This window comes from Trichomycterus rosablanca, chromosome 14, assembly GCF_030014385.1.
Source record: "Trichomycterus rosablanca isolate fTriRos1 chromosome 14, fTriRos1.hap1, whole genome shotgun sequence".
Classification (NCBI taxonomy): Eukaryota; Metazoa; Chordata; class Actinopteri; order Siluriformes; family Trichomycteridae; genus Trichomycterus; species Trichomycterus rosablanca.
In genome coordinates, this window is record NC_086001.1 from 29,848,507 (window position 1) to 29,867,366 (window position 18,860).

The 18,860-nt window shown below is 38.4% G+C and overlaps 2 protein-coding genes across 2 annotated transcripts in view; one reads left to right on the forward strand and one right to left on the reverse strand.

Moving 5' to 3' along the window:
- Positions 1 to 6,744: 6,744 nt before the first annotated feature.
- LOC134326881 (zinc finger protein 271-like) overlaps positions 6,745 to 18,860 on the reverse strand; it is a gene marked incomplete at both ends in the record, with an annotated part of 31,885 nt that continues 19,769 nt past the window's right edge. Inside the window, one exon of the mRNA XM_063009006.1 lies at positions 6,745 to 7,472. Coding sequence (XP_062865076.1) covers positions 6,745 to 7,472 — 728 coding nt within the window. The remainder of the gene's footprint in view (positions 7,473 to 18,860) is intronic.
- On the forward strand, positions 11,940 to 12,659 carry LOC134326887 (zinc finger protein 79-like; the record flags this gene model as incomplete). The annotated part of the gene is made up of 1 exon (XM_063009011.1): positions 11,940 to 12,659. A coding segment is annotated over one exon (720 nt), but the record flags the coding sequence as incomplete, so codon positions are not given.

Consider the following 18,860-nt stretch of genomic DNA (forward strand, 5'->3'; position numbering starts at 1 on the left):
AACGTAAATATGAGTATTTCTTTTAACAAAGGAGTTTAGCTACCACTAATTTGGTCTATAAATTAACACAGAGAACAAAGACTCATGATGATAGAACAATGCAACACTGTTCAGTCCACAGCCCTCCATTCACACCTTCTCATGTACATTCTGGTGAAGTACGGTTCATTATTTGCTAAGTGGAAATGATCTAAAGACTAGAATTTTGGAGTGTAGACCTAGAAGTGTTAAAGTAAGAGGCTATTCATTTATGAAAACTTAGCAATCATAATATGAAGAATTTATGCAAACACCATAAAGACCAGGGTAAAATTCTTCCACTTGAAAGTAAAAGTTGTTCTGTGTTTATTAAAGTAGATTAATGCGTGAATGCGCTGGTGTTGTTGGAGAACATTATGTGGAATAAAAATACTTCCCACACTCTTAACAGTGATGTAGTAAATCTACGTGAATACGCTGATGCCGTTTGAAATTATTTTCATGACACCTCGCGCTGTTGGCCGAAGAAGGGGGGGTAACACCGACAATAGCTGCGTGGCATGGCGCTTTCCAGCAACTTATGCTGGCTAGAGCCATGCCAGCTACCGGGTGTGATTGATTTGCGGGTTTCAAAAGTTAAAGGCAAAGGCGCTGTCACCAGCCAGGGTGGCTGGGAAGTGGCCATTTGCTCATGCGCTCCAGAGGGCGGAACGTGACGCTGTCACCAGCGGTAGCTGGGAGGGGGTCACGTTCCTCTGGGCGCAATAATGGGGTCTCTAGGTGGCGGCGGCACGGCGGCTCGACGGCAGCTGATTCTTCAAAAAAGAATCAGCCAACAAGAGCAGAAGGTGCGACGGCTACAGCTCTGCACCTATCCCTTAAATAAGGGAAGGCACAGGTGCAGCCACTTCGCCCTAACGAGCTGGCCAGGTAATTAAAGGCACAGCTCGTTTCTGCTCTGTAAGGCCTGTGGCGTCAGGGAGAGATGGTACATTCCCCTGATGCCACAGAGCCTAACAATATATATATATGTGTGTGTGTGTGTGTGTGTGTTTAGGCAGATGTTTGGAGCTTAAGTGTTGTCCTATATGACATGCTGTGTGGCTACCTCTTGTTCGATGGTGACAACTTTGTGGAGCTCCATGAACAAATTACTGTAAGTCTTGAAACTACAATGCAACACCATTGGCATACACGTCTTGTTACGATTATAAAACTGAATCTATTATTTAATGCTCAGCAGCATGTTAAACATACAGTAAAAGTAACAGTAATGGCTTGTGGTGATGGTCTTTGATCAGATGTGATTGTTTTGCTCTGTGTTTCCTCAGAAAGGACATTATGACACTCCTGACTGGCTGTCTCCTGGTTCTGTACTGCTGATTAAGGAAATGCTGCAGGTGTGTGTTTATGGTGTGTTTAATGTGAGCAAAGCGGGTGTGTGTTTATCTGTGGGCTTCTTCACCTGAAGTTCTTGTATCTTGTCCTGTAGGTGGTTCCAGAGCGGCGTATAAAGGTGGAGCATCTGCTGGATCATGAGTGGGTAATGAAGGGGTACAGCAGCCCTGTGGAATGGCACAGCACATGCAACATCCACCCTAGACGTAGTACAGTGACATGATGGAGATCCACCGTACAGAAGATTGTATCTTTATTATCCTACATACTCATATATTTGTGTCTGTGTGTGTGTTTGTGTCTCAGCTGGATCATCTAGATTAGGAGAGCATCACCGAGATGGCTGTGATGTTCAGACAGTCCAACCAAAGCACCAAGCAGCTCGTGTCTGAGGTACATTTCAGTACTTGTATCTGCACCAACACAGATGCCATTTATTAATATTGATGTTCTTGAGCTCCATCTAAAAGAGATGTGTGTGTGTGTGTGTGTAGTGGAAGTTTGATCAGACCACAGCTACGTATCTTTTGCTCTTGAGAAGGAAGCAGCGCAGTAGTCCAGTGTGTAGCTGAGCGGACGTGTAAGAAATCCAGGTAACATTTCCACAATCAGTGTATTTTACCTGATAAACGCTGCTCTACATGCTCATCTGTCCAAACACTACAGCTTCTGGAATGTTCTTACATCTCTTCTTGTTTTATTTAGCAGGAGATGTCGTCGGTGCGACAAGGAGGGATGATGGTGGCGCCATCCAATCAGGAAACATTACATCTCAATTTCACATTTCAGTGATTGTTGCAGATCTCTCTCTCTCTCTCTCTCTCTCTCTCTCTCTCTCTCTCTCTCTCTCTCTCTCTCTCTCTAACAATGCAGTTTGGGTATCTGTGTGTGACTGGTTAGATGAACTCCACTGAGGTGCCGCCCTTGTTGATCCACACAGCTGTATGAGAAGTGTAGAACATGGATGACCAGGATCAACAAGCCTCAAAATCTTATAACATTAAATAATAGATAAATAAACTCACTGAATATATGAAGGTTTATGGATGTTTATTTTCACATTTGTTCGTCATTTTGTGTATGAAGTCAGTAATATGAGGTGAAAGAAGGCACAACGTTTCCTGACATGTTACAGAACATTGAACTCAGCAGTGAAGATACAGACAGTGGTGTATAGTAATGAAGTAATAATACTTCGTTACAGTACTTAAGTAGTTTTTTGAAGTATTTGTACTTTACTGGAGTATAAACATTTTCAGCAACTTTCACTTTTACTCCACTACATTTTCTAAAGAAATTGTGTACTTTTACTCCGTTACATTCGCTGTATGTAAACTCGTTACTCGTTACTACAGAATGAAGGTAAATGATGTGAGATGTGTGACGGACTGCACGCTGGTTTGGTGAATCTGCGCTTGTAAGTTAGACGGTGGTTAAACACATTATTGCGCATGTGCAAACGTGCACTAAAAGCTATCGGAGTTTTCTAAAAGTGTGTCGTTCACCCAAAGACCCGCAAATATGGAGATTTCAGAAGCTCCCCGTCCAACACACTGATGTAACTTAACAATGATTAACAAAGTAAAGCTGCAGCATCAGCGGTTTTTTCATATTATTAACATTGTTCAGATATCTACCTACCATTTTTACCGATTACATTCGAACCACAAATAAAACGTTTCACTACATTTGTTTGGAATTCATTGACTGCAAAACTCATGAAGACACGTCCATTATTTTTAAAAACTCACCTACAGATAGATATTTCCTCAGATAACTTCTGTATTAGACCGGCAGAGGAGATTCATGGTGCTGAGGAACATGCAGCACGTCTTTAACCCTTTAATGATCTCAACAAGAACTCAATTTATCCAACTTATTATTAACTTATTATTAATGATTTTTCAGCTGTTGGCTTCAAGTTAGAAATGGTGTTTTCTTAAAGTAAGAATACCAATATTTTTTTAGTTTAAGACATGCCATTCAGTGAGTAGATACAGCCCAAAAAGATTATTTAAATACAGATTATTTTACTCAAATATTTTGATTTGAAATAATGGTTGAACAGATCATTAAAGGGATAAAAGTGCCACACATGTTAAAGTCTCTTGAGTTTTGCTTTAAATTAATTATGCCAAAATTATTTTTTGTTATTGAAATATACTACCCAAATAAAAAAAATGGGACCGTATAGAAATTGCAAATAAAATAGATGCAGTGTTTCTTACATTTACATCGACTCACATTCTAAAAACGTTGGAACAGGAACATTTAGGGCTAGTAATAAGTTAAAAAAACAACTAAATAATGTCATGATTTCAAACAGGTGATGTGAACAATGATTATGATCATGAATTGGCACAAATGTTCAGATGAAAGGAAAAAAACAGGTTAATTGTTAAGGTGGTTTACTGGCTTAAAAAAAACAATCTTTATATTTAAAATGACCGCTTCCATTTATACTAACAGCATTTACTTTTACTTTTAATACTTAAGTACATTTAATATCAAATTACTTTTGATGCTTAAGTACATTAAACATCAGATACTTTTAGACTTTTACTTAAGTAATATTCTAAAAGGTGACTTTTACTTCTATTAAAGTAAATTTCTGGTAAGATACTTGTACTTTTACTCAAGTATGGACTTCCGGTACTTTATACACCACTGTTGGCATGACAAATAAGGACATTCGTATTACCAAAGCAAGTTAGAGAGAAATAATAAAAATAACAATGAGAAAGAACAAATATATACAGAACAGTTACATGTGCAAAAATATAAAATAGAATAAAATATTAATAAAAACAGTGCAAAATAATAATAAAAATTATAATATGTACAGTAATGAGGTAGTAATAACGATCAGTTTGAGTGTGTGTGTCTCTCTCTCTCTCTCTGTGTGTGTATAATTTTTATTGTTATTATTTTGCAGTTTTTATTAATATTTTATTCTATTTTATATTTTTGCACATGTAACTGTTTTGTATATATGTGGCAGAATGGCGAAGGGAAGGGCAATGGCAAATATAAGGTTGTTGCGACAACGCCACCTGGGGTAATCTCATCCACAGGAAATTCTAAGTCTCTAACTTTTAACATACAAGATCTCACAGGTTCAATAATACCACGGGGCAAGAGACGGTTTTCAATTTAACCACAAAGGCTTTATTACACATCACAACAGTTAACAAAAGAAATCAAATTTACACACACACACACACACACAGTTACCCAACATAAATACCAATAAATTAGAAGAAAGGATTGCTGGGGCTTACCAGGCGGCCAGGGCAGACCAAAGATATCAAGAATCTATTAAATCAACCACCGTGACACTACACTCACCCTGCAAAAAAAGAAATGTGAAGAAAAATCACTACCAAGGACTGGACTGCCGCCTGAGCCACAGCACCTAACCAAACACACAAAAACACAATCACAATATACCAAACAAAAAGCTATGCCAGACTGGTGTGAAAAGAAACAATTAAATGACATACAAATGTACCAAAAACTACATAAAGATATTAACTAATCAATTACATTTAACACATAAGACATGTTAAAATACCAGTAGAATGTCCTTTAATTAAAACCCATCGGCCATTTTGAAGACGTAGCAATGCCCTGTAGATTATTAATTCCTTTTACTCAGGACGGACACATTCATTAGCCGTCACCACGGCTATTCAGCAACCCAGTGTTATTACAGACAAGCTGAAGTCACCATGAAGCGACTGACATATCCCACTATTAAATAGAGCCAAAACAGCAGCATGAATCCAGGGAAAGCTGAATACAAACCAACGATTTACGCCGTTCTCTACAAGAAAGGCATACCACGATAATTTAGTACCCAAGTTAAAATAATCAAATAAACTAATATTCATAAAAATATAAACTCATACATACCACGTCGCGACGCTACAGTGACGCCCACGAGAGACCGGGGATCAAAGGCTTGTGCCACAGCTTGTAACACAAGTGAACTTACCGGCAGACAGGCAAGCGCACCCAAGAAGGGCTTCCGGTGGAGCGATGCGTTCCCCCATGGCCACTGCAGCCAATTACGCTATAATGAGCAGAAATCGCGTTACCAACACGCCCGTTTTCCACACACAACAGCGGGAGGCTAGCAGAATGCATTACCTGAATGGGGAAGATCGTGCACCTGGAACGGCCACGCCAAACAGATCACCACCACCGGAAAGAAACGAGGGAAGAGGAGCGACAGGTGTATCCACCCCTCTATTTATCTAATGATGCATTATGCCGCCCCTCAAACCAGGCACTCCATTAATTGGCACAGTGCCATATGGTGGCAGGAAGGGAGACAACCTGTCACATATTCATTTATGAAAACTTAGCATTCATAATATGAAGAATGTATGCAAACACCATAAAGACCAGGGTAAAATTCTTCCACTTGAGAGTAAAAGTTGTTCTGTGTTTATTAAAGTAGATTAAACTTGAATAAAGAACAAAAACAGATTCAGATCTGAGGTTGGTACATTACACCACATAACTTTTAATGATTAATGATCATATTCATACCATCATGTACATTTGATAATTGAAGTGTTAGGCTCTGTGGCGTCAGGGGTATGTGCCATCTCTCCCTGACACCACAGGCCTTACAGAGCAGAAACGAGCTGCTCATTTAAATACCTGGCCAGCTCGTTAGGGCGAACGGGCTGCAGCTGTGCCTTGTGCCTTCCCTTATTTAAGGAGGAGGTGCAGAGCTGCAGCCGTCGCACCTTCTGCTTTTGTTGGCCATTTTCTTTTTTCTTTCTTTCAGTTTGTTTGGCACTGCGGTGCCCTTTTATGTTTGTTTATTTTAATTCTAGGTTGTGCCGCCGCACTGTGCTGCCGCCGCCGTGCCGCCGCCACCGGGCCACCGCTATTGGGCCGCCGCCAGGTCGCCGCCGCCGCCGCCGTGCCGCCGCCATTGTGCCGCCGCCGCCTGGTCGCCGCCATTAGGTCGCCAACAGGTCGCCGCCGCCGAGCCGCTGCCGCCGTGCCGCCGCCACCTTGAGATCCATTAGGGACGCCCAGAGGAACGCAACCCCCTCCCAGCGCAAAGCGCTGGTGACAGCGTCGCGTTTAGCCCTCTGGAGCGCTGTTTATAAACAGCCACTTCCCAGCCACTCTGGCTGGTGACAGCGCCGTTACATTTAGTCGTTTAAGTCCGCAATTAAATCACACCCGGTAGCTGGCATGGCGCTGACCAGCATAAACTGCTGGAGAGCGCCGTGCCACTTATCTACCAGCGGTGTTACCCCCCTTCTTCGGCCAACACCTCGCGAACACCTTGAGATTCTTTTCATAAGCAAAAATCTTTCCACACTCTGAGCAGTAATATGGTTTCTCTCCTGTGTGAATACGCTGATGTACTTTAAGAGCATCACTGTAAGCAAAACTCTTTTCACACTCTGAGCAGTAATATGGTTTCTCTCCTGTGTGAATACGCTGGTGTTTTTTAAGGTTAACCTGTTGAGCAAAACTCTTTCCACACTCTGAGCAGTGATACGGCTTTTCTCCAGTGTGAACACGCTGGTGTACTTTAAGGTCACTACTTTGAATAAAACTCTTTCCACACTCTGAGCAGTAATATGGTTTCTCTCCTGTGTGAACATGCTGGTGTACTTTAAGAGCATTACTGTTAGCAAAACTCTTCCCACACTCTGAGCAGTGATAAGGTTTCTCTCCTGTGTGAACACGCTGGTGTACTTTAAGGTCACTACTTTGAGTAAAACTCTTTTCACACTCTGAACACTGAAATGGCTTCTCTCCTGTGTGAATGCGCTGGTGTTTTTTGAGTGTATTCTGTTGAGAAAAACTGCTTCCACACTCTGAGCAGCGATATGGCTTTTCTCCTGTGTGAATGCGCTGGTGTTTTTGGAGTGTATTCTGTTGAGAAAAACTGCTTCCACACTCTAAGCAGTGATATGGCTTCTCTCCTGTGTGAATGCGCTGGTGTCGTTGGAGATTACTCTGCGTAGTAAAACTCTTCCCACACTCTGAGCAGTGATATGGCTTCTCTCCTGTATGAATGCGCTGGTGTTGTTTGAGATTACTCTGCATAGAAAAATCTTCCCACACTCTGAGCAGTGATATGGCTTCTCTCCTGTGTGAATACGCTGGTGTTGTTTGAGATTACTCTGCGTAGTAAAACTCTTCGCACACTCTGAGCAGTGATGAAAGTTCTTCATGTTTATGCTTTGATAAGACTGTAGAAACGGTTTCCTTGGAAAGCAACAGAAACAAAGAAACAAGTCGATTAATTAGAATTACTTTTACTACATTAATACCACAATAATATTAAACTCTTCACCTAGTAATAAAAACATTAAATTCACTTCACGTCTAAGTGAGAATCTGAATTTAAAGAACATCAGGATAAAATACTTATAAATACTGCAGATATTAATAATTAAATAACTATAAATAACTTGATATAAATAAAGATATAAGAGATCTGACTTTCTCAACATCAGTCTTGCACCAAGCAAATCTAATCCAGTTCATGACAGGACTAATAATTAGCTCACAAGTGTAAATCTTTGGTTTGCTGGGAGTAAAAAAGCCTTCATAAATCACCACAATTATGAGCATAAAGCTATTTTAAACAGTCTGAATATTTTAACCTGATAATATTAAATAACATCATAAAATAAAAACAACAACAAATGCAACATAAATGTAAAAGAAACAAACAAGAAAACCCTTTACCTTCCTGTTAGAATCCTGGCAGCCACTTTAACAAAGCTGGTGTCTCCAGCAGGTCGTTTCTAATGAAGAACGTGCAGAAGATCCTTCTTACCAAGTGACTCAGCTACAAGTCTAGAGTTTAGTCCTTCAATAGAGCTGAGGACAAAGACCCAAGACCAGTTCAAAACTCTGCATTGGTCAATCATCAGCCAACCATTCACACCTTCTTGTGTGAAGTACTAGCTCATTATCTATGGAACGTGTGCAAATGAATTAGATGGAGCCACAAAGCATGATGGGTGAAGTCAAACTACACCTATTTATCTCAGCAGAGAAGTGATTTACATTTAATCCTAAACACAAACAAGGAATTGAAAGGCTATTCTGTAAAGTGAAATGACATGAACTTAGATAAAGCTTTTATGATAAGAATTTAAGTCGAGCCTCTAGTCTTGCTCGACTTGAGCCCCCATCCAGGACTAAAGGAAGACAAGCATCAAGGCTGTTCTCTGTTCTAGCGCCGAAGTGGTGGAATGAACTTCCTGTGTCTGTCCGAACATCTGAGTCTCTTGTTGTCTTTAAAAAACGATTAAAAACCCACCTTTTTACTAAACACTTAGGCTGACTGTACTTATTTACTAACATTTTGTTCCATTCTTTTCCATTTATAAAAAAAAAAAAAAAAAAAAAAAAAAAAAAAAAAAAAAAAAAAAAAAAAAGCCTTTTAACAGGTTTTAGCAGATTTGTGTTCATTGACTGTTGTTTACCTAAACTTGAGAAATGAAATGTTCACTATAGAAGCACTTCTGTAAGTCGCTCTGGATAAGAGCGTCTGCTAAATGCTGAAAATGTAAATGTAAATGTAAGTCATGTAAAATGCTGTATATGAGTTTCTACTGTATATGAGGAACAATAAGAAAACTAGAAGAGGAAACACCCACCTATAGATTTATCTGTATTTATGGTGTAGAAATATGTGAACTGTTGGATTTACTGAAGCACTTTCTACATTCTGAGCAGTGATACGAGCTCACTGAGGAAACATAAAGATTAATAAAGGGAAGGAAATAAAACCTGAAAATAAGAGCTTTACCTTCCATTCAAATCCTGTTTAAACTGCTGAGAATGAGAGCAGTTCATAACTACAGGAACACAGACTGTACTTGTACTCGGTCTGGTCACCTCCAGCAGTGACTGGAACCAACGCCAAACAATTCAACTCCACCCAGGGATGCCAAGTCCAGCACAAATATCCAGCTCAAAGTCTGTCTAAACCCGTCCTTCACATGCTAAAACTAGCAGAACTTGTTCATAGGTATGTGAGCGCAAATCCTTATTAAAAACATTTTGTACGGTTTGTAATGAAAGCTTTTAGACAGCCGTGACACATTTGGAAAGTAACCCAATTTGAAAATCGCGAGAGTTGCCAGGTTCAGCCTAATGTCTGGTCTAAAATCAACCCTGAAGCTGAAACTAGCCCAGAATCCAGGGTGTCACAGATATTGGTGAAATGGCAAATGATCGATCAGTACTACTAGTGAATCTTTTATTATTAATAATAATATACTTTCATTTTACAGTATTTTTTTCATTTTTTGTGATGTATTTTGTTTACATTGGTATTACAGCTAGTAATATTTTATCATTAAACTATTAGTCATTTTATAATCGTCATTTTACATCCGGCCCGCGAGACATCCCCAACCGGCCCGCATGAGGTTTGTGGCAATTAAAAATTAGATGTAAATAAACGTACATCAAACATGCATTACAACAGGATTGATTTTGACGGGAACGCTATATCTTTAAATTACCGTAAGTTTTGATTTACGTGTGTGTGAGTGTTTCCAGCTTCACCATAATGTGAACAGAAGGAGTTTTTAACAAGACATGAACTTCTGAAGTATTTATTAACTGAAGTCAGGTGTAATGCTGGTTAAGGATCAGAATTTAGGCTCTAAATCGCTGTTACGATACTAAACAGAAATATAAGAACATTTTTACTCTGCCTACTTCTAATTTTCTGATTGTAACATCTAAACATTAACAGCTTATAAGAACTGTACAATCTACTGCTTCTCATAAAGAGTGAGCAGTCGTAGCCTAGTGGTTAGTGGACTAGTAATTAGAAGGTTGCTGGTTCAAGCCCCACCACAGCCAGGTTGCTGCTGTTGGACCCTTGAGCAAGACCCATAACCCTCAATTGCTCAGACTGTATACTGTAACTGTATTGTAAATCACTTTGGATAAAGATATTAGAATTAAGTTCACCTTATTGGTCCGGCCCTCCACAACAGTCCCAGTTTCTTATGTAGCCCCTTGGAAAATTTAATTGCCCACCACTGATTTAAACCCTATTTTTTTTCGTACCCTTAAACTTTAAAATAAAGGCCTTTTATATTGTCACATTTCTAGAATGTATTTGTAACCTACATGTTGTGTACTATCATTATGAAGTGGAATTGTTCTGTGAAAACAAGAGAATTCCTTTTAGTAACAATAAGAGATTAAGTTTTATTTGACTTTAAATTTAAAGTAAAATCATAATGTCCAGTTATTACCAAACCTTTTATTTTAAAGCCTGAAATTCTATCCTAAATAGTTCCGCCAGACGCTTTTACCGTAATGTTTAGTATACACACATCTTCACAAACAATGTGGGAGCTGATTTGACTGAGCATTTTGAAGTGGAGGCTTGACCGCAGTAGTAAATCAAACAGTTCACAGACACACAAGTGCAGAGTAAATATTTCTACACCATAAATACAGATAAATCTATAGGTGGGTGTTTCCTCTTCTAGTTTTCTTATTGTTCCTCATATACAGTAGAAACTAATTCACACAAATTTACATACAGCATTTTACATGACTTACATTCTTATCATAAAAGCTTTATCTAAGTTCATGTCATTTCACTTTACAGAATAGCCTTTCAATTCCTTGTTTGTGTTTAGGATTAAATGTAAATAACTTCTCTGCTGAGATAAATAGGTGTAGTTTGACTTCACCCATCATGCTTTGTGTCTCCATCTACTTCATTTGCACACGTTCCATAGATAATGAGCTAGTACTTCACACAAGAAGGTGTGAATGGTTGTCTGATGATTGACCAATGCAGAGTTTTGAACTGGTCTTGGGTCTTTGTCCTCAGCTCTATTTAAGGACTAAACTCTAGACCTGTAGCTGAGTCACTTGGTAAGAAGGATCTTCTGCACGTTCTTCATTAGAAACGACCTGCTGGAGACACCAGCTTTGTTAAAGTGGCTGCCAGGATTCTAACAGGAAGGTAAAGGGTTTTCTTGTTTGTTTCTTTTACATTTATGTTGCATTTGTTGTTGTTTTTATTTTATGATGTTATTTAATATTATCAGGTTAATATATTCAGACTGTTTAAAATAGCTTTATGCTCATAATTGTGGTGATTTATGAAGCCTTTTTTACTCCCAGCACACCAAAGATTTACACTTGTGAGCTAATTATTAGTCCTGTCATGAACTGGATTAGATTTGCTTGGTGCAGGACTGATGTTGAGAAAGTCAGATCTCTTATATCTTTATTTATATCAAGTTATTTATAGTTATTTAATTATTAATATCTGCAGTATTTATAAGTATTTTATCCTGATGTTCTTTGAATTCAGATTCTCACTTAGACGTGAAGTGAATTTAATGTTTTTATTACTAGGTGAAGAGTTTAATATTATTGTGGTATTAATGTAGTAAAAGTAATTCTAATTAATCGACTTGTTTCTTAGTTTCTGTTGCTTTCCAAGGAAACAGTTTCTACAGTCTTATCAAAGCATAAACATGAAGAACTTTCATCACTGCTCAGAGTGTGTGAAGAGTTTTACTACGCAGAGTAATCTCCAACAACACCAGCGTATTCACACAGGAGAGAAGCCATATCACTGCTCAGAGTGTGGGAAGAGTTTTACTACGCAGAGTCATCTCCAACGACACCAGCGCATTCACACAGGAGAGAAGCCATATCACTGCTCAGAGTGTGGGAAGAGTTTTGCTCAACAGGGTACCCTTCAAAAACACCAGCGCATTCATACAGGAGAGAAGCCATATCACTGCTTAGAGTGTGGAAGCAGTTTTTCTCAACAGAATACGCTCCAAAAACACCAGCGCATTCACACAGGAGAGAAGCCATATCACTGCTCAGATTGTGGAAAGAGTTTTGCTCAACAGGGTAACCTTCAAAAACACCAGCGTATTCACACAGGAGAGAAACCGTATCACTGCTCAGAGTGTGGAAAAAGTTTTGCTCAACAGGGTAACCTTCAAAAACACCAGCGTATTCACACAGGAGAGAAATCATATTACTGCTCAGAGTGTAGAAAGAGTTTTGCTGAACATAGTACCCTTCAAAACCACCAGCGTATTCACACAGGAGAGAAACCGCATAACTGCACTGAGTGTGGAAAGAATTTTACTCAAAGTAGTGCCCTAAAAGTACACCAGCGTGTTCACACAGGAGAGAAACCGTATCACTGCTCAGAGTGTGGAAAGAGTTTTGCTCAACAGGTTAACCTCCAAAAACACCAGCGTATTCACACAGGAGAGAAACCGTATCACTGCTCAAACGGCATCAGCATATTCACATAGAAAAACTACATCACTGTTAAGAGTGTGGGAAGTATTTTATTGCACATTGTGTTCTCCAACAACACCAGCGCATTCACACAGGAGAGAGTTCGCATCACTGTTCCCTGTCTGAAAAGAACTTTAGTGAAAGGAATATCCTTTAGGTACACCACACCAGCGCATTCACATAAGAGGATGACCTATATTGCTGCTTATAGTGCAGATGAAGTTTTACTGGAAGCAGCATTTTTAATAGACACCAGTACGGTCACACAGAAGTTATGATTTTGTGACTGAAGTCGTCTTGAAAAACACCAGCGCATTCAGAGGAGAAAATAAAATGATTTTCCACTACTACATGTACAGAAAAAGCTATGTGTACTTTCTTTTTCTACTAATATCCACTAGAACTGTTTTCGAATGTACATGATGGTATGAATATGATTATTAATCATCAAATGTAATGTGGTGTAATGTACCAACCTCAGATCTGAATCTGTTTTTGTTCTTTATTCAAGTTTAATCTACTTTAATAAACACAGAACAACTTTTACTTTCAAGTGAAAGAATTTTACCCTGGTCTTTATGGTGTTTGCAAGAATTCTTTATATTATAAATGCTAAGTTTTCATAAATGAATAGCCTCTTACTTTAACACTTCTAGATCTACACTCCAAAATTCTAGTCTTTAGATGATTTCCACTTAGCAAATAATGAACCGTCCTCAACCAGAATGTACATGAGAAGGTGTGAATGGAGGGCTGTGTTGCATTGTTCTATCATCATGAGTCTTTGTTCTTTGTGTTTATCTATAGGCTCCCTTGTTAAAAGAAATACTCACATTTACGTTTAATTATCCCACCTTATAGTGCAGGGGTGTCAAACTTATTTTCACCAAGGGCCACATCAGCATTATGGTGGCCCTGAAAGGGTCAATTGTAATTTATCCTGCTGTGAGTGCAGTCTGCTGTTTTTCTTGGAGGCTGAATTCTGTGTTTGGTGTCAAATTGTCAAATTTATACAGTATATTTATAATGTCTATCTACATTTATATTGTCCTCCTCTACCACAGACATGGCCTCATAACACAAGAGATGCACCGGTTTCTCTTCCTAAAGCACAAACTTGTATTCACTTTCATTAAATTTTTTTATTCTGCTTAATTTTCTCTTCTTGTACATGTTGGGATTATGTTTAAACATCATCTACTGGCGGGATGGGGTCACTTTGTGGGTCACAAAATCAGCATGCATTTTGGGAGATGCAGTTTATGTAGGATTTTACAGTGTATTTTAAGACAGACTAGACAGACAACTCCCTCCAGAACACAGTTATGTCGGTTTTATTTGCTTTCTAGCTGTATGATACACTGTGTGTATCAGAATGGAGTAAAACTACATAATAAAAACAATAAAAAACTTAATACAGTACATGCATATAGCTGTAGTTACAGTGTTACATCTGGTACAATATGAGATGTAACCAAACGTAAAATAGTGCTAACGAGTTAGCATTGTGTGTAAAGATACTAATTGCTATAGTAGCGATAACAAACGTATTTAATTATGGAATTACGGTAAATTTGTAACTTAAACACTGTAATATAATCGCTAAACATTTACAAACAACTGAGAATATAAACGTCACTACTGTCACTACGATGCTTCTGTATTATATTGCAAGATAATTATTTGTATTTATTATTATTATTTACATTACTGACTACGCTACCCCGCGTTCTTTTTGCCGTAAAAGTGACATGGCTTCTAGCCAAGGTCAAAGTTATTTGCAGTGACTATGACGTCAGCAGTCGCTGCTTAAAGGTGCAGGAGTCCCATTAAATTATAAGTGCGTCTCTGTAATGACTCCATTAGTACTTTGTTGCACCACCTCTGGCTTTCATAACGGTTTGAACTCTCTGAAGCATGGAGTTAACTAATGACAAACAGTATTCTTCATCAATCTGCCTCCAACTGTCTCTTATTGCTGTTGCAAGATCAGCTTTGCAGGTTTGAGCCTTGTCATTGACCATCTTCTTCAATTTCCACCAGAGATGTTCAACTGGATTGAGATCCGGACTATTTGCAGGCCGTGCCATTGACATTATATGTTTTCTTGAAGGAAAGTTTTCACGTCCTTTGTCCTATGGCAAGATGCATTATCATTATCACCAAACATCCTTTTAACTGAAAAGTGTCCAAAATTTCAATATGGACTTTGGCATTTATTGAACACTGCCATCTCCCCTGTGCATTTACCTGACATGCAGGCCCATATCATCAACCACTGTGGAACTTTACATGCAGTTATCTTCATACATTTCATTGGACAGACACCAAACAAAAGTTCCAGCATCATCACCTCGCCCAATGCAGATTCACGATTCATCACTGAAGATCACTTTCATCCAGTCACCCACAGTCCATGATTGCTTTTCTTTAGCCCACTTTAACCTTGTTCTTTTCTGTTTAGGTGTTAATGATGGCTTTTGTTTGGCTTTTCTTTATGTAAAGCCCATTTCTTTTAGGTGATTTCTTACAGTTCGGTCACAGACATTGAGTCCACTTTCCGCCCACCTGTTTCTCATTCTCATTTTGACGCTTTGATGCCTTCCTTGGTCTACCAGTATGCTTCCCTTTTACAACCTTCCCATTTAGTTTGTACTCAGTCCATATTTTAGACACAGCTGACTGGGAACAACCAACATCTTTCATGACATTCCATGATTATTTACCTTCTTAACACTAGCTTGACTGAAAATCTGAGATCCTCAGGACATACCCCCTCCTTCTACATAACCATTAGAGCACTATCAGTCCTCTTTTGTCATGCATATGCTTGCAGATAACACACTATTCAACCCACCCCCAACTAATCTATGATTCTGTCTCTTGCTAGCCAGCATGGTCAAACAATAGTTTGTGCGCCAGTTTTCAAATAGTGTCATATATAGTAGTTTTCAAATAGTATTCATATATACATGTATGTATTCGATTCGATCCCCGTACGGGCCACACCCAGTTTTAGACTTAAACTAACTAACAAGTGAGCCTTCTCTAACTAGCAGGTCTTATTAACCTGGGCTTCAAACATTGTCTCTGAGAAGTGTGAGATCTGTGTACTTTGGTCAGTGGAAGTAGTTTTATAGCTTTATAAAAACATTACAGTAGACCAAAACTGATGAGTTTAAAATGTTTCATGTTCCCTTTTGCCACTTTACTTTAGTATCATTCAGAACTTTTTCTTGTTATACATCTCTGTATGTTGCTAAATAAAAAAAAAATAAAGGATGCAGATTAAAAAAACCATCTCATTTGACTTATTACACCTAAACACTGTTGTAACTAAAGCTAGTGTTGTAGAACTACTAACCCTATTTACCAGAAAAATTTGAACATTTTTGTTTTGTACCCAAAGGGGTCAATGGCAAATTTTTCAGTCATTTAAAAAACTGGCTACTGACTGACCGTAGCTTTAAAACAAATATAAACATGTCTGTTGTAAGCTTTAAACAGTATTACTAGAGGAAATGCATTTTTTCTGGATCTAATACGCTGTTCTTCATTATAAATCAGTAAAAGCTGAATCATGAAGAATGGAAATCCTTTTTACTTTGCAGAAATGCAAGATAGAAGCATTTTCACTAGTTGCTACAACTATAAGCATGTGGAATAAGTTTTAACACAAGGGTAGATAATTCATACATGTACCAGCCAGCCCACCATAAATCATGGTCTCAGACTCATTTTGTGTAATTGACATTTTCGTCAACAAATAAAAACGAGACAAAAATGTTTGGCAGGGACGACATCCAATCAGAACTGATTTAGTTTTGGAGAGTTAGGGAGAGATCCAATCATAACTACTTTAGCGTATGTGGAGAGGCGGGACAAGCCGGGTAGCCATCCTATCAGTACTAATTTCTTTTGCAGTACCGCTGTAAGACCACACTCGCACAAATTTGATCTAAACCCGGGAAGACCAGACTAGCCTATGAACTGTCGTTACTCATGGAACTAGGTTAACTCCACAATGTCAACAGGGAGAAAGTGCAGAGACGATATATATGGACACATTTCACGTTTCTCATTTCACGTCGTGAAAAACAAGACGATGTGTACACCATCTGGGGCGACGATCTCGGGTAAAAACACAACAAATCTGAAACCACATCTGGCACTGCTGGCAGTATAATGGCAACATAATGGCACTGCTGCTTTTACGGTACCCAGTTTTATAAAGAATGTAATATGCAATTTGTTATGAACAATGCATATATTTTTCAGGCAGAGCAGGCCTACTGGTCATTAATATTTTGTTATTGTTATGCTCAATAAGCAAGGTCAGGTAAATAAAGATGTTGTTTGAAATAAGTTACATCTGTTTTTGTGTGTATTGCACATTCAAACATTAATAATATTCCATAACTGGTTAAAAATGTTTCATTTTGTGTAAGTGTGCATAATTACTTAAATAATTGAAGTGAACTGATTAAAAAGCATTTACATTTTACACCCTTTATATATATTTTAGTCTAGGGCTGGCAGATTTTCACGATTAATTCGGTTAATTCGCATGAACGTTTACACCCGATGTTAGAAATGTGACAATTGCGATTGTTTACATACTTTATATTTTAATTAAAATACCAACATGTCACGAGGCAGAAACTGACCAGACACTCACAGAACATAAATCAGGGAAAGTTTAATATCAAAAGGGTGAAAACAGTGTACAAAATCATGTAGAGTGCAAAACCAGCGGATAAACTAAACAGTAAACGGAGGACAACAAGGACTATACACGGTAACGGTTAGATTCAGAAATAAGGAGCGCAAACACGATCGGCAAAACAAGACACAAACAGAAGAGTTTAATTAAGATTCACTGAATCAAACACCTCTGAACTGAATCAAAACTCCGGAGACGGTGAGCGCGATCAGGATTGGCTGACCGGGACATGAGAGTCACGTGACAGTCCGGGGGAGCATGGGAATTGTAGTCCATATAGTTAGAAGCAGACCGTGCCCCCTCCATCCACCCCCAATAACAAGAGGACAAAATCAAAGCTGAGCTGAGTGATTACTTGATGCCCCCCCAGTGTAGCTACTGATACAGACTCACTCAGTGGTGGAAACAGTACAGTACAGGCTCGTGTTCCTTTTAAGAAACCTGTAAAGAACTTTTTGTAGTTCTTTTCCTAATGTAAGGAGGCTCTGCTGCACATTATTTAAAATAAGAGTTGTTTGTGAGATATTCTTATAAAGGATATAGATAATTAAGATTTCTATTTTGTTTTAATTATTGTTAATTATTGTGATATTGTTTTTGTTATAAGTTTGAGTCCCTTGAAAGGATAATTATAGGTGGTGCTGTTACTATTTTTGCACTTCTGCAGTCTTTTAAATTACAATGCAAAAAAAAAAAAATTTGAGTCTTGTTTCAATTGCATTATACAAGAACAAAAAAAAAACTAAATCGTAATCAACAATCGGTTATCATTTTAAAATAATAGAGATTTTTTTATTTGGCAAAATCGCCCAGCCCTATTTTAGTCGACTGAAACTAAAACTAGACTAAAACTAAAACAATTCAGATGACTAAATTATGACTGAAACTAAATTACATTTTAGTCAAAAGACTATGACTAAAACTAAATCAAAATTTGCTGTCAAAATGAACACTGACGTGTGGTTCCATGAGTAACCCAAAAAATAGGTCCAGACTTTTAACCATACAGGTTTCTGAAGGCTTCTGCTAACGGTAAAAACAATCAAACCTTTTAAGATTTGAGCTTTTTTCCAGGAATAAGAAGGTTCGAGAGCTCTGGGAGGTCTTTCTGGGTGAGTAGGAGATGATGAAGGTTTGATATCTATGCAAGGTTTAAGTCTCTATTCACAGGACCTCACAGGACCTCACCGGACCTCCAGGACGTCACGATAGCGTAACGGTAGTCCGCAGGTCAACGAGCATCTCGATCCGGAAGATGAGGAGATTCTTCTTACAGTTACCAGCAGCTTCTTTGTTTATTAAATAAATAAATTGTTCAATAAAGACGTGAACTGTACCGTTGTCTGTGTGTTATTAGCATGTTTTTAGGCGTCTGTGTGCACAGACTTTGATAGGACACCCAAAAGACGGGTATGATACCGCTTGAGATGCATCTCCAATTTAACTGGAG